Genomic DNA, 20752 nt, shown 5'->3' with positions numbered 1-20752 from the left:
AAAATTCATGTCCGCCATTTTGGATCCGCCATTTTGAATTTTTTAATTTTGACTTCAGATTCGCATTCATAGAGTTAAAAAACTATAATAAACGTGGTTTTAATCGGTTTTATGGCCTTTACCTAAGAAAAAAGAGTTTTGGCCACTCACTCGGGTCTTCTGGCCCAGTGTGCGGCAGTCCGTCGGCGCCCGCGGCTTTGTTGTTCTTTAGCCGCGTTATCGCTATTCTCACCTCGTCATGATCGGTTATCGGAACGACAATTCCGTCGTCGATAATAAAGATAACTTTAACAATTTCAGTTTTTTCCCTTTTCAAAAGATAAACAACAGCGCCCTCTCTCTCTCTCTTAAGCGTGGCATACACGGCAAACATTGTTTTTGCAAATTTAGTTACAAACTTGAAGGATGATAGAATACATGGTGGTGCCTTCCGAATTCGCTGTGTCGTTAGAGCCCATGAATAAACGAACGAAGGAAGAGAAGTCCACGCAAGTGGGTAAAGCCCCTGATAGCCATCCACTCGGGAGGATTCTTCTGCTCACAACTTCCGGTCTTCGCCCAAGTATCCTTTGAGTAGCTTCCGAACACCCGTTCGAGAGCCAGCGAAAGTGAGAAGGCGAAGCAACCCAGGAAAGCTGATTATACGCTGGGTTTAGGACCCGACACGTACAAGTGCCGCCAAATGAAAACGAAGACAAAGCTTCGAATGAGAACTACCTATGCTGATGACGACCACTGCGAATGAACTAAGGATTACGATTTGAGAAATGTCCGGCCCTTAATGGGGAAGGTGTCTCTGCCCGGCTGGTTGATGACCTCGTAAGAGCAAAGGCTCACATCACTGCCGTTCAAGAGGTGCGATAGACGGGGCAAGGTAAGAAAAATATAGGACGTTGTGACGTCTACTACAGCTGCCCATGTAAAGAAGCGCAAATTCGGTGTTGGATTTGTTGTGGGAGAATGACTTCGTCACCAAATACTTGCTTTCACTCCGGTAGACGAGCGTCTCACAATAATCCGCATCAAAACGAGATTATTTAATCTCTCGCTCACTTGCGCACACGCCCCGATAGAAGAGAAGAACGATGCGACCAAAGATTTCTTCTATGAGCGCCTGGAACGTTCCTATAAACGCTTCCACCGCCAAGACATAAAAATCGTGCTTGGCTCTTCAAAGCCACGGTGGGCAAGGAGGCAATTTTTGGTCCCACAGTCGAGATATTCAGCCTGCACAACGAAACATCCGGTAACGAACAGAAGTTGATCGACGTCTAAATCTTCTAAATCAGTCAATTTATCTATTTCCTTAAAATTAGCGAATACTGCTGGTGTTTTTCAGGCAGAATTCATTGAGATGCTTGGGGACCTTGGGAGCGAGGGGGATATTAGCATTTTACTCTATAGCCAAACCGCTATCAAGGCTCTGACGACGTTATGGTGCAGATCCAAATTAGTCAATTCCTGTGGGGAGGAGATCAAATCCCTTGGATGTGACGGTAACATTTCCCTGATCTGGGTTTCAGAACAAAGGAACATAGAGGGAAATGAAAATGATCTGAGACCTCCTAGCCGGTCATCAGCAACCCCCTAACTGTTGTTAAAGGGCATTGCACAACTTATTTCTCAGGAAAGCGCAAAAAAGATGGAGCTCCATTGCTTCATGTGATATTTCGAAAACCTTGTGGTCCCAGTACAATAGATGGAGGGCTCAAAAAGTCCTGAGAACTTTACGCCATTTAATTTCCAAACCCGTAGCTGTGTTTATCGGTTATTGGACGATCAGCATTGGAAGCTAGGTTTACCATTTAACCGCCATTGTTGAAGCTGTGGGGACCTTTCACTTCTCGGTAAATGCCCAGGCTTGGCTGCTAGGCGATTAAACTCACTGCGTACTCCTTTCTTCGACAGCCTAGTGCAGTGCGCCAACCTAAATCCCATCAATCTTCTCGATTACATCCACAACTCCTTCGCTCTCTCAAGTCTGACTTGTTGCTACTTTGGCGGGAGATAATGCGGCTTTTGGATCTTGTAAGGCTTGACTTTGAGATCATTTTTCAGTATGCGGTGGAAGCTACGGTCAGATATTTTTAGTTCTTTCGCCATTTGATTGGCACTTCGTCGGGGATTTCGCTCAAGTCGCTTCTTCACATTTGAACCATTTCACGTTACGTTGCAGTCTTTTGCTGGTTACCCCCATGACGTTTCGCGATGCTACCAGCATCATTGTAACGAGTAATGGTGCGATAAACAAAAACTTTATTTACTTTAAGGTGCTCGAGCGCACAAACAATCGCTGGTTGAGATTTTCCGGCCAAATATAATGCAATCCCACTATTACGTTTGAAATCCTTTACTGATCTTATTTTTTCGCATTTACTCTCGGGAAAATGCTTCCGCGCGCTTGTAAACAATACTCTGGACTGTCATTTAGCAAACTAACAGACATCTGATGCCAGTGTATCAGCTGCGCGAGCGATCTGAAGTTGGTTACACTTCGAGTGCCGGAGCATGTGTGCATCTTTTCATACTGTAAAAAAATTACTTCTCCTTTACTGCTTGTATGTCTTCGGCTTAATTGGAAATTTCGCGTACTTTGCCCATAAATGTTCGTCAATTATATTAGCAGCGCTCCTCACGCATCGGCTAATGCTACTTTGGGATAAAATTAACAAAAAGTCTTTTCCAACTAAGCGCTGGTAGACTTTGGAAAAGAATACAGGTTTTCTTGAAATTAATTTGCTAAAAAAAAGTATAAAGCAGTATTCTTTTTGAGCGAAACACCTCAAAGTAGTGAGAAATCGCAACATTTTGGAAAGTTTTTTTTCTGCACTTTTTTGCGTATACGGACGGATTTCCAAAGACCTGTTTGCAAAAATTTTTAGCGGATTCCAATGATTGACCATTAGAACACGGCTAATAATAATAGCAAAATTTTTTTTTTATATTTTTGCAACACTGCAACACTAATCAGCTGTTTGACATAATTGAACCAGATGAATTTTGAAGGAAAAGTGAATTGTCAAAACGTGATTTGCGTCTAGCTTTTGGTCTTTCAATCAAAATCGAGTTCAAAATTATAAATTTATCTGAAAGATATTCGTGTTTTTTTCACACGCCAAGATCACTCAGAACAATTGTTTTGAAAGAAAAAAAAATAAAAAAGTTCGACGCCGTCATTTTAAAAAATTAGGCATGGCACACGCCACAGCGCAGGTAAGATTCGGTGTCATTGGCATTGTGACGCAATGCCAAATACAAGAAGTGAAATCAAAATTTTGTTTCGGCACTGTTGACTTGATTCTTTCAGGTGCAGAGTATTTTCGTTTCTTTTGACAAGCTTTTATTGTGACGTTCCTAATGTAATATTCTACAATTTATAGGGCCCTGAATTACTTCACGGGTTCAAACGTTTAACACGCTTTGATAAAGGACTTGGTGCACAGCTGCCAGAAGCTTACAAGAAATTCTGGCGCGAATGGAAGTTGACGACACCTGCTGCCGTACATTATGTACCAAAGACTGAGACTTTTGAGCGTGATGATGTCACTGGAGAAGTGAAGCCTGTGCAAAATATACCGTTACCATTAATTGATACGCCCGAATCGCATGAAGGCATCTGGGGTGGGGAGGCTGTCATTAAAGGTTTCCAAAAGCGTCATCCTCAAAAGAGGCGAGTACCACATTTTTGGATACCCACACTTCGACGCTCCGTGGTTCACAGCCAAGTGTTGAACGAGTATATGTCAGTGGTGGTAACTGATCGTACTATCGATCAAATACATGATTGCCACGGTTTTGATCACTATCTTCTCAAGGTGAGTAGTATAAAATTTATGTACATATGTACGTTTCATGTTTTTATTTTATTCACTACTTCAATTCAAAATTGTTTAACACATATTTTACGTCGATTAATTATAGAATCTTGCGTGTGATTTACGTTCCTCTCTAGCGCTCAAGCTAAAACGGAAAGTTTTACAGCAACTCTGGAATGGCTGCCCCAATTGGTCAAACAATCCAACTGAGCGCGAGCGGATTCTCAAGGAATACAAGTGCTACTTAGATTCGGTAAGTATTAATCCAATATTAATAAATATATATAATATACCTGAAACTGTATGAATTTGTTTTTAGTATACGGCAGAAGAAATCGAATGGTACGGACACACTTACCAAGAGGCCATACGCAAGTTGCAGGCGCAAATACGTGCAGAAAACCCCATTATACCGCATAAGTTGGAATTTCGCTCGAAGCTAATTGAACAACTAAAAAATGCTGGTATTTGCGAAGCTAGTGGCAGTCACATCGGTGAAAAGACAGCGGGAAAAGGAAACGACAATGATAATGCTGACATCGAGCGTTTAACTAAACTGTAAGTAAAATTTACTATGTATAATGAACTGAATGCGTTAATTCTTTCTATTCCTCGTTTATGTCTTGTAGTGAAGCACCATCTTCATCTACATCCAGTTGGCTGTCGAAAATAAACCCATTTGGTAAAAAACAGGAAACTTAAAAACAGTTAAAAGACTTGACTTGCTTTTTTGCAAAAAATTTATGTTTAACTAGCAAACTTACAAAATTTATCGAGTTTCAAGCAACTAAACATATACCTTGTCATATTGAATAAGTCTGCAGTCATGCGGACGAGTATAATTTCATTGATCAAAAATTGTACTGAAAATGTGTTTGTCCACACACGTGTCTTAGATTTGTGCTTAGAACAGCATATTGCAGTGCAGTTTTCGTTAAATGCAAAGAAAAAGTTCAACTAAGGAAATGAAATAAAATTTACATAGAACGAGAAAAATTGCTTGTATCATCAGTTGGTTTTATGTTGTTTTTTTGTAAGTAAATTCGCAGTTTATGAATATCGCGTATATCTCCAAGAACTATTTTGCATTTGGTAAAAAATACAACGTAACAATTTTATTTTCCTATTATTTCTACTTATTTTACATCTACGTGGAAGACCGGTATGAAGTAAAAAATATTTATTTATTACCCACATGAACTCTTTGGAAAATGGTGTTGGAACGAATGCTCTCTGTTAAAGACAAACCTGGTCGACTGTCGGTGGGACCTGCCATATGCGTCGATACCTATTCTATTTTTTACGGAAAAAAGTATTAGCTACAAATAATTTCTACATATCTTATTTCATAGCACATTTATTGCATGTAATACAACTATAATTTGCTTTGGAATGCAAAGTGTATAAAACATTCATAAATACAACAATGAGAGTATAATTACAAATAATACATAGCCGACTAAATAAACTAAATAAATTTTGCACACTGCCAAGTGAAGTCACTACATAAAAGAATATAGATACTCATACCTAATACTAAATAAATGTAGCTTAATATTGCTGTGTACTACGCTTCTTGTCGCTTTACTATATTTGTGCTTTAGTAAAAAACGCTTGTACTGTCACAAGTAATTCACACTTTCAAATAATTTACTTAGGCAATGGGATTCTTTTTCATAAGCTCAATATCAGCCACCATCATATCTTTAACCAATTCCTTAAAAGAAACTTTTGGGGACCAATTAAGTTCGCGGCGCGCCTTACTCGCGTCACCTTGAAGTAGATCAACTTCTGTTGGACGGAAATACTTTGGATTAATCCGCACACGCACCACACCTGTTTCCTTTTCGATGCCCACTTCGTTGATACCTTCACCCTGCCATACAATTTCTCTTCCAATGAATCTAAAGGACTCTTCCACAAATTCTCGCACACTGTGCGTTTCACCAGTGGCAATAACGAAATCGGCGGGTTCCTTACATTGCAGCATCATCCACATCGCCTCCACGTAGTCCATAGCGTGACCCCAGTCACGTTTCGAATCAAGATTACCCAATTCGAAGTATTCCAACTGTTGGTGATATATTTTCGCAACTGAGCGGGTAATTTTACGTGTCACAAAATTTTCACCTCGACGCGGGGATTCATGATTGAATAGTATACCATTACAAGCAAACATATTGTACGCTTCGCGATAGTTGATCACAATCCAAAATCCGTACATTTTGGCACAAGCTAAATGAAAAAAAAATTAGAGTAAAGTTAATACAGAAAATTTAATTGCAGCAAGCACTGATTGTACTTACCATATGGCGAACGTGGGTAAAAAGGTGTTTGCTCATTTTGTGGTGTCTCCACCACCTTGCCATACAGTTCCGAAGTGGAGGCCTGATAGAAACGTACGGTTTTCTCCATGCCGCATGTACGTACGGCGTCCAGAATACGTAATGTACCAACGGCGTCAACTTCGGCAGTATATTCACTCAAATCAAATGACACTTTTACGTGGGATTGTGCAGCTAAATTATAAATTTCCGTTGGTTTTACCATATTTATGATCTTCACCAAGCTGCTGCTGTCCGTCATATCACCATAATGCAGCTTCATTTTACCGCCTTTGTGTGCCACCGGGTCGGCATAAAGGTGCTCAATACGAGATGTGTTAAATGTACTAGCACGGCGTATAATACCATGAACTTCATAGTTTTTCTTCAAAAGGTATTCAGCCAAATAGGAGCCATCCTTTATGTAAATAAGACCAGAAAAATTATGTTAATTCAAAGCAACAAAAAAAACATCAAGTTCAAGTTAAAGATTACTTGCTCCTTTCATTACCAAGCAAGTTTTAGTGGCATGGTAATGACCTGTAGTGGCAAACACCCCAAAAGGGTGTAAGCGCCAATTATATATATATATATATAATGACCTGAAGAGGTACACACGTGTATAAAATTATCCACATCCGTGGTGTAATTATCACATAATGATCTACATGATTGGATTGATTTTTTTGTTTTCAACTAGAATATGCGACATTACAAACCAAAAAGGTATTCTATACAGAATAATCACGTAGGAATGTTACTTTAAAAAGCACTTATGTATAAACAATTTTATTGCTTATGAATAAGGCCATACAAGTTTTCTGCCAAATGTTTCATTAACGGTTGCAAATATTTATAACAAAGTTTTTCCAGCAAGGTACATATATCTAAAGTGCATACATACGTGTACAACGTGACATTTTTTTCATTACAAATGAATCATACATCACCACCTTATCCTTATCAAAGTGAGTTACGTTAGAAAACACCAGTAACTGCCCTCTTTAAGAATACCCTACCTGATATTAATTGGATATAGTTTTTCCTAGCTTATTCGTATCTACTTATACTGTATAAAACAAGTGCGTGCCTACATACATACATACATACCTGCCCAGTAATGCCGGTTATTAAAGCAATTTTTTTGCTGTCGCCAACCCCATTTGTCTGTTCTTCTATGCTTTCGCTTTTTGTTTGCTGTGACCCACTTGCTTCAGTATTTACCGACATTTTTGGTCAATCTGCTAAATTCTCTTCCGCAAATACAACTGAATAACCAAATAGAAAAACACTCAATTATAACTATGGAACGAATTGCTCTAAATTTAATTTGTTTATCACGAACTGAAAAATGATAATAAGTAGTGATTTGGCAGAACTATTGTAAATAATGGAGTTCTGCTAGATAAGAAACGTTGCTGCCACGCTTATTAAATTGATAAATACTTTTAGGAATTTTGATTCCGAAAATTCCATTTCGATTTTTTTCTTCACCTTCAAGAGGCCATAGGTTTGCGAAAGCAATAGGGGTATTCACCGAAGTCGTTGCTGCGTTACTTGGTTGTTTTACCTATATTTTGTTTTTTTAACTACAAAGAGTGTGAAATGCGTCAAATAAAGCTTACTTTATTTATTGTAAAGTTGTATGTGTCTACAGTTCTCTATTTTAATTATAATTGAAGAAATAAAAATTCGGTTTGTCAAGTTAGCACATTTCGTTGCTTGCATGTGCTTTTCTTTTTAGTCTACGGTAAACAACTATCTTAAGATAGTTACGAGTCGCCGCAACAAAAGTTGTTCGCAAATGTTGTTGGGATTAATCAATTTTTTGAAGACTACAGAGTTGCCTTCGACATATTTAGCATTTAAATAGAGAATTTTGTGTGAATAAATGTACATTTAGAGTTCCATTGACAGCCAAGTGCATATTTAGCGTTCAGCATAAAATGCGGGCCTATTACTAATATTGCCAAATTCATATATACAATTTTTGCATTGCTCAGGACATGAGCTACAATATTGAGAAGAAATTGAATAAATAAATTAATAACGTTTTCCTATATTTTTTTGTCAGTAACAATTTTGTTGGAATAGTCTCATTTATATTTACGTCGCTGTTTTATGATTGACGAATTTGACAACTGACTGACGTCAGTACAGAAAAGAAACACAGCTTTGTGTGGAAATATTTGCACGTTCAAATGCATATGTACATGATTTATTCTATATTCTAACTTTCAACTCACTTATTCTCCTGTTTTACTTTTTTGTCGTGATAACGTCTTATAATTCTATGTAGCCAGCTGCACGCACCAAAAAATGCGTCGTTACCTTGTTTGAACAGCATGTTATGTTATGTTATGTTATGTTATGCTATGTTATGTTATGTTATTTTATGTTATGTTAAGTTATGTTATGTTATGTTAATGTTAACTCATTCTCTATATCCATACAAAATATCTATCAAACAAATAAAATTAAAATTTTCTTTTGAAAAATGCAACCATTCAATTAGTATTTTCTTATGACGTTATCACATTAAACTATCGTCAGTAAACCGACTTTACAGACAACCTCTTTTTTGACGTGATAACGTCTTATAATTCGATTTAACAGGCTGCACGCACGAAAAAATGTGTCGTTACCTTGCTCATTACTGTTCATATGTAGTTACCTTGCTCATATTAGTGTTACCTTGCTCATTACTGTTCATATGTAGTTACCTTGCTCATATGTAGTTACCTTGCTCATATGTAGTTACCTTGCTCATATTAGTGTTACCTTGCTCATATGTAGTTACCTTGCTCATATGTAGTTACCTTGCTCATATGTAGTTACCTTGCTCATATGTAGTTACCTTGCTCATATGTAGTTACCTTGCTCATATTAGTGTTACCTTGCTCATATGTAGTTACCTTGCTCATATGTAGTTACCTTGCTCATATGTAGTTACCTTGCTCATATGTATATTAGTTACCTTGCTCATATTAGTGTTACCTTGCTCATATGTAGTTACCTTGCTCATTGCATTGAGTATTTGTATTGGCATATGCCTTCTTATTGATTATTATTATTTTGATTTACTTGAAGAATTTCAAATAAAACCAAGTTTGTTAATAATACCTGTTGTTTTAATGTTATTATTATTATTTTTTTATTATATCTGAAGGAAAAAATGTATGGTAATATTTACCATATCTATACTAATATTATAAAGAGGAAAACTTTGTTTGTTTGGTTGTAATGAATAGGCTCAAAAACTACCGGACCGATTTTAAAAATTCTTTCACCATTCGAAAGCTACATCACGAGTAACATGGATTATATTTTATTTTGGAAATAGGGCTCGAGATATAGGTCAAAAGGTGGACCCGGGTAACCTTCGGATGTGTATGTACAATATGGGTATCAAATGAAAGCTGTTGATAAGTGCTTTAATACGGGGTAATTTTCATACCTATTGATGACTAGGGTCTGGAAATATATGCCAAAACGTGGACCCGCCGTGTCTTTGCACCGAATTAAACCAAACTTACACACATTGTTAAGTAGGTATTGAAGATGATTTCCGTATAGTTTGAATACCTATTGGTAGATAGGGTCTCGAGATATAGGTCAAAACGTTGACCCGGGTAACCTTCGGATGTGTATGTACAATATGGGTATCAAATGGAAGCTGTTGGTGAATGCTTTAGTTCAGAGTATTTCCATCCGCTCCGTGACTAGGGTCTCGAGATAGAGACCAAAACGTGGACCCTACAATGTGTTTGTACAATATGGATATCAAATGAAAGCTGTTGATAAGTGCTTTAATAGGGGGTAATTTTCATACCTATTGATGACTAGGGTCTCGAAATATATGCCAAAACGTGGACCCGCCGTGTCTTTGCACCGAATTAAACCAAACTTACACACATTGTTAAGGAGGTATTGAAGATGGTTTCCGTATTGTTTGGGTACATATTGGTAGATATGGTCTTGAGATATAGGTCAAAACGTGGACCCGGGTAACCTTCGGATGTGTATGTACAATATGGGTATCAAATGGAAGCTGTTGGTGAAAGCTTTAGTTCAGAGTATTTCCATCCGTTCCGTGACTAGGGTCTCGAGATAGAGACCAAAACGTGGACCCCAGAATGTGTTTGTACAATATGGATATCAAATGAAAGCTGTTGATAAGTGTTTTAATACGGGGTAATTTTCATACCTATTGATGACTAGGGTCTCGAAATATATGCCAAAACGTGGACCCGCCGTGTCTTTGAACCGAATTAAACCAAACTTACACACATTGTTAAGTAGGTATTGAAGATGATTTCCGTATAGTTTGAATACCTATTGGTAGATAGGGTCTCGAGATATAGGTCAAAACGTTGACCCGGGTAACCTTCGGATGTGTATGTACAATATGGGTATCAAATGGAAGCTGTTGGTGAATGCTTTAGTTCAGAGTATTTCCATCTGCTCCGTGACTGGGGTCTCGAGATATAGGTCAAAACGTGGACCCAGGTAACCTTTGGTTGTGTATGTACAATATGGGTATCAAATGAAAGCTGTTGATAAGTGCTTTAATACGGGGTAATTTGTTATGTTATGTTATGTTATGTTATGTTATGTTATGTTATGTTATGTTATGTTATGTTATGTTATGTTATGTTATGTTATGTTATGTTATGTTATGTTATGTTATGTTATGTTATGTTATGTTATGTTATGTTATGTTATGTTATGTTATGTTATGTTATGTTATGTTATGTTATGTTATGTTATGTTATGTTATGTTATGTTATGTTATGTTATGTTATGTTATGTTATGTTATGTTATGTTATGTTATGTTATGTTATGTTATGTTATGTTATGTTATGTTATGTTATGTTATGTTATGTTATGTTATGTTATGTTATGTTATGTTATGTTAAAGTATATGTTATGTTAATGTTAACTCATTCTCTATATCCATACAAAATATGTATCAAACAAATAAAATTAAAATTTTCTTTTGAAAAATGCAACCATTCAATCAGTATTTTCTTATGACGTTATCACGTTAAACTATCGTCAGTAAACCGACTTTGCAGACAACCTCTTTTTTTTTTTTGTTTGCACTTCTAATCAATTTTAAATCATTCTTGATTTATATCCACGCTATAACCCTCCAACTATTTGCACGTCTGGATACCATGTTGCCTCACTACGGCAAATGTCATTCACAAAGCAATGCAATTGTCAAAATACGTGTCCATTGGCCTATTGGGTGGCTTTTATGTTATCTAAATGCAATTAATAGGCACAGATAGAATAAATGAAAGGTTTCACGAACTACAAAAATAAAATAAATTGAATTTAATTTACGCTAATTTGCTCAATAGCTGGTTATTCCGATTTTATTCGAGGAACTCGTTACCAAGGAAATTTTTAGCTGTACCTGAGAACAAAAATGGCTCAAATTTTAAAGACAAGCCTAAGTTATTTTCTGAACGAAGAATGTATTGAAACATATTTGATCTATCATGATTTTTTCGATGGTAAGTTACTGATTTGATTAAACATGTGATAATAAGTAAACTAATTAATTTTAATACATAGGTGCGTGTTTTAAATCACTTTTGAGTAAATGCCTTGGTTATGGAATTATCGCCGGTTCAATTTTGGTTAAAGTACCCCAGGTACTGAAACTGTTAAACAATAAATCTGGCGAAGGTATTAACTTGATAAGTGTTCTCCTGGATCTAATCGCTATAACGTCACACATGTCATACAACTACGTTAAGGGGTATCCATTCAGTGCATGGGGAGATAACACCTTTCTAGCACTACAAACCGCTGCCATTGCTGCGTTAGTTCTCTACTATGGTGGATCGAAAGCTTTGTCTTTGATATTTTGTTTTACTTACGCGCTCATAGTCTACTTACTTAATTGCGGCTTTACACCAATAAATGTGTTGTTGGTAGCGCAAGCGTTTAATATACCTATTTTACTTTTGGGTAAACTCTCACAAGCTTGGACTAATTATAAAAATGCCTCTACGGGCCAGTTGTCTGCGGCGACTGTATTCTTGTTATTCGCCGGATCATTGGCACGTATTTTTACGTCTGCTCAAGAAACTGGAGATTTTATGATGATCGCAACATTCTGTGCATCAACATTTGCGAATGGGGTGATTGCTAGCCAAATGTTGTACTATTGGAATAAACCAGGCAAAGGCAAGAAAGTCAAAGTCGGCAAAATTGCGTCAAATACTACCAGCGCTCCTAAAAAGACGAAAAGCAAAAAAATTGACTAAAGAAAGAAGATGAATTTCAATTGTAATTTTCTTGTTTAAAAGGAAATTTAGCCGACTTACTCAATAAATATTCGTATGCAAATGAAGAGATGAATTTAAATGCTAAACCAAACAAATTATGTTGGTGGTACTAAATTAGTGTTAATATTGTTGGTTGAATTAAAATATCAACTTTGGAAACCTCAAACTCAGTTTATATGTATTTTAATTTGCAAGTAAAGAATGTAAATTGTTTTAAATTTAAATAAATGAAAGTAACACAAACTACGCACTACTCAAACGTGTTTTTAAAGAAAAATGTCTGCTAGCTAAAGACAATCTATCTGGCACCGATCTCCAAATGAATTAATAAATAAGAAACAGTAATAGACTATTTTACGGTTTTCAAAATGCTTTATCTTGCTAGAGGACTTTTTGTTTAGACTTAAAAAACCAAGAAAATTGCTCTTATTTATTACCAATGTACAATTAATAATTCGTTATCCATAACTAAGCTTTTTACATAAAAACTAGTCGCCATTTTTTTGTAGAAAGTGTGCCCGTAAGGCACTTAACGCTTGATAACGATGCGAAATTTTATTTTTCTCCTCTTTTGGCATTTCGGCATAAGTTATTTGGTAGCCTTTTGGTTGAAAAATAGGATCCCATCCAAAATCACGGGAACCTTTAGGCTCGACAATAGTACCTTCTGTTACACCGGAAAAAGTAATGGGTTCACTATTGCAATCTTCAGCATACGTTAAGGTACATATTGCCTTGGCAGTTTTGTCATCCCAGCCAGCTAGTATACGATGCAATCCCTCAGGTTGTAACTTTTCAAGAAACCATTTGATGTAAGGCCCTGTGAATGCAAATGCCATAAATCCAATCCACTTCATAGTAAACGCGATTAACAAGAAATTTCTCGGTTACCTGGCAGATCTCCCAAAGCGTTGAAACATAAACTCGTGTCTTCCACCAGCACGGGCCCGTCCACTTGCTTTGCTGCTTCTCTGCATTTATTCAAAGCAATCTCTTCAATTGTCCCTTGCAATTCAGGAAGATCTATTTTTGCGCTTACAACTTTTCGAGGAAATTTATCACCCAATATGGCAACTAGTTCCTCTAGCTTTTTAGCGTTACCAGTGACAAAAGTTATTGGTTTAGACATTTCCCTAATCAGTTTCTAATTGAATAAACACGCTTTGCATTACACAAAGTGGAATAAGTATTTGACATACGCTCATTTGACAACTTGAAAATAAACACGTTGTTTATTTGTGTAGTTTAACCCGTTGTGTTATTTTATACCAGAGGTACAAAAAGCCACTAGCTTTAAATATGAATGTGTTATAATAATTTCAACAAGTGTTCAGCATTATTTTTATGTTGAATCTTCATAAACGTGGTTACTATCGATGTGCCAATTTACATTACCTGGTATATTATAATTGTCATAACAACAATTTTCCCTCTTTAAACCATATTTATGTAGAGCATGCATTTACTGAGAAGGGATAAACGGTTACGAATGTCATGAAACGTGCTCAACTTCTGATTTAAGAATGCAATGACAAAACCCGCATTTCCAACATAGCTACACTTTTCAAAAAGGGCACTGGGCAGAAACCAATTTTCTAGCAAATTAATTTTCAAAAATCACTAAATCTAGTTAAAGGACTAAGTTGGCAAGTATAGCCAAATCTTCTAATCTGTTATTCTATCTATAAGTTGATATCAGTATAACAGCTGATTAATTCGCCTTGGTACACATATGTCAAAAACTTGTGTTTTGTCTTCATTTGCCTTTGCTTATATTATATTATTATTGTGAAGTGAAATTTCTTATTCGATGAGGAAATAATAGTGCTCCGTTCGTTTGCGGCGTTTTCTGTTTTTATAGTATAAATGGTGCCTTGCGTTGATCACATTAAGTCATCCAAACTCAGTTCTCTTAATAAATCTAAGGTAGAACAGGGTTGAACTGAGCATATGTGTCTTTCTTCCGGTCGAAATATCTTATTCTCTTTGCGCTATAAAATCACTTTCGGGTAGTAGGAATGGTCACAGAAACGACAGGAGTCGGCGGACCCTACCCCAATTCTGTGCAGAACACAAGGCAATCTACCGTAACATGTGAAAATATCTGTGAACATGCTCAGTTTGTTTAAGTATATGTAATTTTGTAATAATGTATAATTTCAGTTTTAATATCTTTATAGTTCACGTACTTCATATGTATTCTCACACTTAAGATTAAATTAAAGAGTCAATGGCCTAAGCTGCTTGTACTCTACATTAAGCGTTGTTTTTTTACTTCGTTTAATAAAAAATAATAAAAAAGCAATATTTTAACATATACAGACATTTTGTTTGCCTTAAATTACATGAACTAAAAAAATATGGAATGTCTAGACACGCTAGAAATGTGCTAGAGAAAAGTGTAGTAAGTGGCAATACCAAACATCATAGATAACCCAGACACTCATCTTGTGCTTACATTTTTGTTAATGAAATATGGAAATAATTAACAATATTTAGCGAAATACGAGTGCAATTAGTGTCCAAGTTGTATAATACGACAACTTAGTGCTTTATTGAATGACTAATTAGTGATACGGAATTGTTTTTTTCTTACTGACTTCTGAACGGCTTAAAATAATTACGCTCCTTTCTTGGAATATTAATATTGGGACCAAAACGCATAGATTGGTGCCCCTACTGACCATACCCATACCCATTTTAACTAACTCTGTCCACAAAGTAAATAATTACCAGATTTAATATATGTAAAAAAAAAAAAGAAAATGGTGAAATGTGTTTTGTGTGCGAAACGAACGGTAGCCGGGAAGGGTTCTTTTTTTCAAGTACCTAGATCGGCAGAAGCAAGGTTGGCGTGGAGCAGAGCTTGTTGTATGAAATTTACAGGAAAAGAGAGGATATGTGCGGACCACTTTAGGCCTGTAGATATTATAGCCTTAGGCGGAAAAAAGTATTTGTATCCGACCGCTATTCCATATTTTCGAGCGTCGCAAAATACAATCTCCAAATTTACGCCAATAATGCTGGAAAATATGAAAAATGTGAAGCTAGAGTAAGTGAGAAAGTGATAAGTTTTAAGTTCACAAATAACCTTTTTTTTAATATAGGCCGGAATTCGAGACTTCAAATGCATATTCTTCTAAAATGAATGATTCCCAGTTTTCCTCCCAGCCTAAGTAAGTTGCAATATTTTTATTTTATGTAAATATAAGATATATTTAAATTACGCTCAAGCTTCTCGAACATAAACTCTTCATCATCGGCTAAGAATATGAAAAAAAAAAAATTTAAAATGCGTTACATAGATTTCTAAAATTCAATTAGCTTTCCTGTGTTTCTTACTGTGAAACCTGTTTGTGGACGATTGGGAAATACAAACTGAGTAAGTGCACATTAAAAAATGTGCAGTGTATTAATTACCATCATTTGTTTTACATACTTCTGTGCATGCTTTCGTATTCTGTAATCCAACATGCTATTGGAAATCTCAGAATTAAACAAAAAGATTAATCAGTTAAAAGCAGCAATCAGACGTTTGGAGTACCCACTAGAAGAGGCGAATGCATGCAAAATGATAATAATAATAATAATTCATCAAGCGATTTCGTCATCACCAATTACGTCAAACGGTGGCGTCCATTACACTGTCGGTTGTATCGATGATGCCTTCAACCGTTCCAAACTCTCTATAAGTAAACACGTCCTTTAGCTCGTTATACAATGGGCATTGTTGTAAAATCAGTCCTATTATCAAAATTATATGTTTTAATTCAAAATAATAAAAGTTTACATGCATGTTTTACAAACCTCGGATAGTTTCCCCGTCTTTGAAAGTTGCAGCAGAGTTTTAGAGTTTAGAGTTTTCCGGTCCCCTTGCTTTAAGTACATATGCTTGCCGCAAACTACGCACTTTGTTACGAAGGGCCTTTTATTGGATGCCCTCTAATTTATACTTAGCTAAATACAGTAATAAACACTGGTGCTGGTTGCTGTTTGGAAAATCTATTAAATTTTGTTGCTCTGCTTCACTCCATTTTTTATAAAGCGCCTTTCGTGTTTTTGTTTTTTTTGAAAAATTTAAATTTAATTTAGTTTCCTATTGCTAATACGTATTTTCTATAATATATAATTTAAATAATTCTTTCTTTACCTTGACTTTGTTTTGTTTGTTTTTATCAGCCATTGCGTTCAAATGCGAATACGGAAAACGTCCACTGGTTGTAGACTAAAAACAATTGGTAATACTGATCCGTCCAAGTTTCGTTTTATATACTAGAAGAAAACAATCTTGAAATATCAAATTTTTTATTTAACTTATATTATCAAATGGTCAAGCTTACCAGCGCCAAATATAATATAAGATAAAATTACCTTTCATTTGGTATACAATTTGTCGTAAAACATCCCACTACAAATAAATAAGCGATGTTTTTATGACAGATTCTAATGACAATACAAATTATCGTAAGTCTAAGCACATTATAAATGTGTTAAAGAATAGCACAATAGAGTGGCAATGCCAAGCATCAGTTGGTTAATTGTTCGTTCAGCACTGAACCTTTGTATACATTTTTATTAACAATATTTTAATTATTGCCAATACTTTCCAATTTGTTTTTTAGAAAATTCGTCTAAAATATATACCTGGTGTAAAGAAAAAGTGATGTTTGGCTCTAAGTGTGCTTATTTTCGTGTATTTTATATTAGAAGTTAGGAACATTGTAAAGTGTTTTCTGTTAATAACTTTTGACCGCATACAGGGCCAAAACGAAACTGTTCCTTGGGGAACTTTTCCATAAGCACCTCAAAGTAGATAATTAACCATAGATATATAAAGTGAAATAAAACTCACAAAAAAAAAAAACATGAAAAGGTGTGCGTTGTGCCGAAAGAAATGTTTGCCGGGTAAAGGACCCTTTTTTGGTGTTCCTAGTGAGGAACCGAAACGGAAAATGTGGAGCAAAGCATGCCGGATTCAACTGGGGTGTAATTCTGTAATATGTGCGGATCATTTTTCCCAGGCGGATATTGCCTGTACAGGTAAAATGGTAAGATTGTTGCCAAAAGCCATTCCGCAACCTCTACCGCTATGCGCAACCAGCACCAACTGTATGGTGGCGATTCCACTGGAAAATGATGTTTTTGGACAATTACCGTAAGTACCGAGCTCTTAGTTTGAAAGATAACTACTACTACTGGTCTGATTTTGAAATTTCATATTGGCAAATATCCGATTCTGGTATTTTGTCGCAACCGGCATAAGTGAAGTTATTCTAATAACCGCCACAGCGGGTTCGCGTCTGATAAAAATCTGTTGAATGAATTTTGCATATGTCTGATTACCCGTAAATGAGCAGTATTTTGTACTTAGATTTGTAGTGCGAAGTTCTTAGAAGTTTTTAAGTGGAAGGCATTGTTAAATACACATTGGTTGCTTTAGTGAATCTTTTTTACAGGGCATCTAAATATAAAGCTTGTGTTAATTTCAACTATTTGGTTAAATTGTAAGATCGGAATATGTACATACGTAAATAAATAATTAATATGTGCATTTTAGATGTTCTATCGAATGCATTTTTTGCGAAAGGCTTAAGATAAAAAATAAACTCTAATAATTTTTTAGCAAAACATAATTTGGGTGCTGAGCCAGAGCCGCCTCCCAGGCACTTCAGAAGATACCTCCTCAGTTACGCCGACGAGATTCAGGACAAAACGAACAGACATCTACTGGCCCAGGCAGTGTTTAGAAAGACAATAAACGACATTCATCGGGAGACCATCATCACCTTCTTAAGCTCCCGACCACCGAATGCCGTAATCGGAGTCCAACCACCACCTAAGCAGATAAAGAGCTCCAGCTTTCCGTGAGACCCGTGTAACACTGGCACAATTACGTTCAGGATATTGTAGCAGGTTAAACTCCTACTTATCCAGAATTGATCCCGACTTACTAAACATATGCCTTGCATGTGAAGGCATCCCGCACGACACCTTTTCACATGCCACACTAAACCCACTCCTCTAACACCCCTCTCCCTTTGGACCCAACATGTCGAAACAGCATGTTTCCTGGGCCTACCTTTAGATGAGTTAGACGAAGGCGACCGGTGATATACACTACACTGACAGGGCTTAGTATTGCCGGTAAACCAACAACGAACACGAAATTTTGCTACTGTTGCAGCTTAGAGATTCTTATTTACGTATTGTTGGACCTTTTTAACCGAACTTAATTTTAAGTATGTAAAAATGTAACGACCAAGCTTAACTAATTTAATAATTAATTATATATATATGTTAACCGATGTTACAAAAAAAGGTTTGCCTGACATGTTGCTAAAACGTCTACGGAGGGATCTCTTCATAATGACCACATACTCTGAAAAGTCGCCATCTTAACGTCCGATCTTAAAATTTTTCCAAAGATATTTGTGAAAGAACACATATATGTACATATGTGCAGTCCTGGACATGAGTATTGGCAAAAAATCCCATTATGAAATTTATTTTTAAAAATTGGCATATATTTGCGATATTTTTTATTGCCTACTGATATAAAGGATAATATTAGTATGAATTTTACTTATTTTATCTATATAAATTAAATAAAAACTGACCGCTTTCATAGGGACAAAAGTATTAGCACACTTAATAAATTTTTTGAAGACTACAGAGCTGCTTTCTACATATTTATCGTTTAGTAGCAGTTAGGTAAAGATTATTTTTATGGCAGCAGCCATTTTGTTAGAATAGTCTCGTTTATATTTATGTCGCTATTTTATATTTGGCGAATTTGACAACTGACTGACGTCAGTACAGAAAAGAAACACAGCTTTGTGTGGAAATATTTGCACGTTCAAATGCATATGTACATGATTTATTCTATATTCTAACTTCCAACTCACGTATTCTCCTGTTTTACTTTTTTTTTTTGTTTTTTGCACTTTTAATCAGTTTTAAATCATTCTTGATTTATATCCACGCTATAACCCTCCAACTATTTGCCCGTCTGGATACCATGTTGCCTCACTACGGCAAATGTCATTCACAAAGCAATGCAATTGTCAAAATACGTGTCCATTGGCCTATTGGGTGGCTTTTATGTTATCTAAATGCCATAGATAATCTAAAGGCAATTAATAGGCACAGATAGAATAAATGAAAGGTTTCACGAACTACAAAAATAAAATAAATTGAATTTCATTTACACTAATTTGCTCAATAGCTGGTTATTCCGATTTTATTCGAGGAACTCGTTACGAAGGAAATTTTTAGCTATACCTGAGAACAAAAAATGGCTCAAATTTTAAAGACAAGCCTAAGTTATTTTCTGAACGAAGAATGTATTGAAACATATTTGATCTATCATGATTTTTTCGATGGTAAGTTACTGATTTGATTAAACTTGTGATAATAAGTAAACTAATTAATTTTAATACATAGGTGCGTGTTTTAAATCACTTTTGAGTAAATGCCTTGGTTATGGAATTATCGCCGGTTCAATTTTGGTTAAAGTACCCCAGGTACTGAAACTGTTAAACAATAAATCTGGCGAAGGTATTAACTTGATAAGTGTTCTCCTGGATCTAATCGGTATAACGTCACACATGTCATACAACTACGTTAAGGGTTATCCATTCAGTGCATGGGGAGATAGCACCTTTTTAGCACTACAAACCGCTGTCATTGCTGCCTTAGTTCTCTACTATGGTGGATCGAAAGCTTTGTCTTTGATATTTTGTTTTACTTACGCGCTTATAGTCTACTTGCTTAATTGCGGCTTTACACCAATAAATGTTTTGTTGGTAGCACAAGCGTTTAATATACCTATTTCACTTTTGGCTAAACTCTCACAAGCTTGGACTAATTATAAAAATGCCTCTACGGGCCAATTGTCTGCGGCGACTGTATTCTTATTATTCGCCGGATCATTGGCACGTATTTTTACGTCTGCTCAAGAAACTGGAGATTTTATGATGATCGCAACATTCTGTGCATCAACATTTGCGAATGGGGTGATTGCTAGCCAAATGTTGTACTATTGGAATAAACCTGGCAAAGGCAAGAAAGTCAAAGTCGGCAAAATTGCGTCAAATACTACCAGCGCTCCTAAAAAGACGAAAAGCAAAAAAATTTACTAAAGAAAAAAGATGAATTTGAATTGTAATTTTCTTGTTTAAAAGGAAATTTAGCCGACTTACTCAATAAATATTCGTATGCAAATGAAGAGATGAATTTAAATGCTAAACCAAACAAATTATGTTGGTGGTACTAAATTAGTGTTAATATTGTTGTTTGAATTAAAAT

The 20752-nt window shown here is 35.9% G+C and overlaps 5 protein-coding genes and 1 long non-coding RNA gene across 7 annotated transcripts; 3 read left to right on the top strand and 3 right to left on the bottom strand.

The window, feature by feature from the left end:
- The first annotated feature begins 2997 nt into the window (after positions 1 to 2997).
- LOC129247677 (39S ribosomal protein L28, mitochondrial) lies at positions 2998 to 4811 on the top strand. Its single transcript, XM_054886912.1, has 5 exons — positions 2998 to 3213; positions 3381 to 3815; positions 3922 to 4068; positions 4135 to 4373; positions 4445 to 4811. Exons 1-5 carry the CDS (start codon positions 3193 to 3195, stop codon positions 4515 to 4517), a joined length of 915 nt encoding a protein of 304 aa, XP_054742887.1. The 5' UTR covers positions 2998 to 3192; the 3' UTR covers positions 4518 to 4811.
- A 343-nt stretch (positions 4812 to 5154) lies between these two features.
- On the bottom strand, positions 5155 to 7551 carry LOC129247676 (GDP-mannose 4,6 dehydratase). Its single transcript, XM_054886911.1, has 3 exons — positions 7250 to 7551; positions 6122 to 6557; positions 5155 to 6050 (listed from the first exon to the last, which is right to left on the bottom strand). Exons 1-3 carry the CDS (start codon positions 7367 to 7369, stop codon positions 5470 to 5472), a joined length of 1137 nt encoding a protein of 378 aa, XP_054742886.1. The 5' UTR covers positions 7370 to 7551; the 3' UTR covers positions 5155 to 5469.
- A 3811-nt stretch (positions 7552 to 11362) lies between these two features.
- On the top strand, positions 11363 to 12704 carry LOC129248374 (mannose-P-dolichol utilization defect 1 protein homolog). The gene is made up of 2 exons (XM_054887898.1): positions 11363 to 11665; positions 11727 to 12704. Exons 1-2 carry the CDS (start codon positions 11578 to 11580, stop codon positions 12422 to 12424), a joined length of 786 nt encoding a protein of 261 aa, XP_054743873.1. The 5' UTR covers positions 11363 to 11577; the 3' UTR covers positions 12425 to 12704.
- Positions 12705 to 12918: 214 nt separating this feature from the next.
- On the bottom strand, positions 12919 to 13755 carry LOC129248375 (inosine triphosphate pyrophosphatase). The gene is made up of 2 exons (XM_054887899.1): positions 13337 to 13755; positions 12919 to 13265 (listed from the first exon to the last, which is right to left on the bottom strand). Exons 1-2 carry the CDS (start codon positions 13572 to 13574, stop codon positions 12934 to 12936), a joined length of 570 nt encoding a protein of 189 aa, XP_054743874.1. The 5' UTR covers positions 13575 to 13755; the 3' UTR covers positions 12919 to 12933.
- Positions 13756 to 15384: 1629 nt separating this feature from the next.
- LOC129247063 (uncharacterized) lies at positions 15385 to 17094 on the bottom strand. Of its 2 annotated transcripts, none has more exons than XR_008582535.1 (5): positions 16817 to 17094; positions 16596 to 16732; positions 16253 to 16493; positions 15537 to 16189; positions 15385 to 15468 (listed from the first exon to the last, which is right to left on the bottom strand). It is a non-coding gene; the product is annotated as an uncharacterized LOC129247063 (long non-coding RNA). The 2 variants fall into 2 exon arrangements; XR_008582534.1 differs by having other exon boundaries at positions 16596 to 16717; positions 16817 to 17093.
- Positions 17095 to 19515: 2421 nt separating this feature from the next.
- On the top strand, positions 19516 to 20672 carry LOC129247062 (mannose-P-dolichol utilization defect 1 protein homolog). Its single transcript, XM_054885946.1, has 2 exons — positions 19516 to 19827; positions 19889 to 20672. Exons 1-2 carry the CDS (start codon positions 19740 to 19742, stop codon positions 20584 to 20586), a joined length of 786 nt encoding a protein of 261 aa, XP_054741921.1. The 5' UTR covers positions 19516 to 19739; the 3' UTR covers positions 20587 to 20672.
- Positions 20673 to 20752: the final 80 nt, after the last annotated feature.

Source organism: Anastrepha obliqua, chromosome 5, assembly GCF_027943255.1.
Source record: "Anastrepha obliqua isolate idAnaObli1 chromosome 5, idAnaObli1_1.0, whole genome shotgun sequence".
Taxonomy (NCBI): Eukaryota; Metazoa; Arthropoda; class Insecta; order Diptera; family Tephritidae; genus Anastrepha; species Anastrepha obliqua.
The sequence above is the reverse complement of the archived record's forward strand: the minus strand, read 5'-3'. Positions and strand labels throughout refer to the sequence as shown.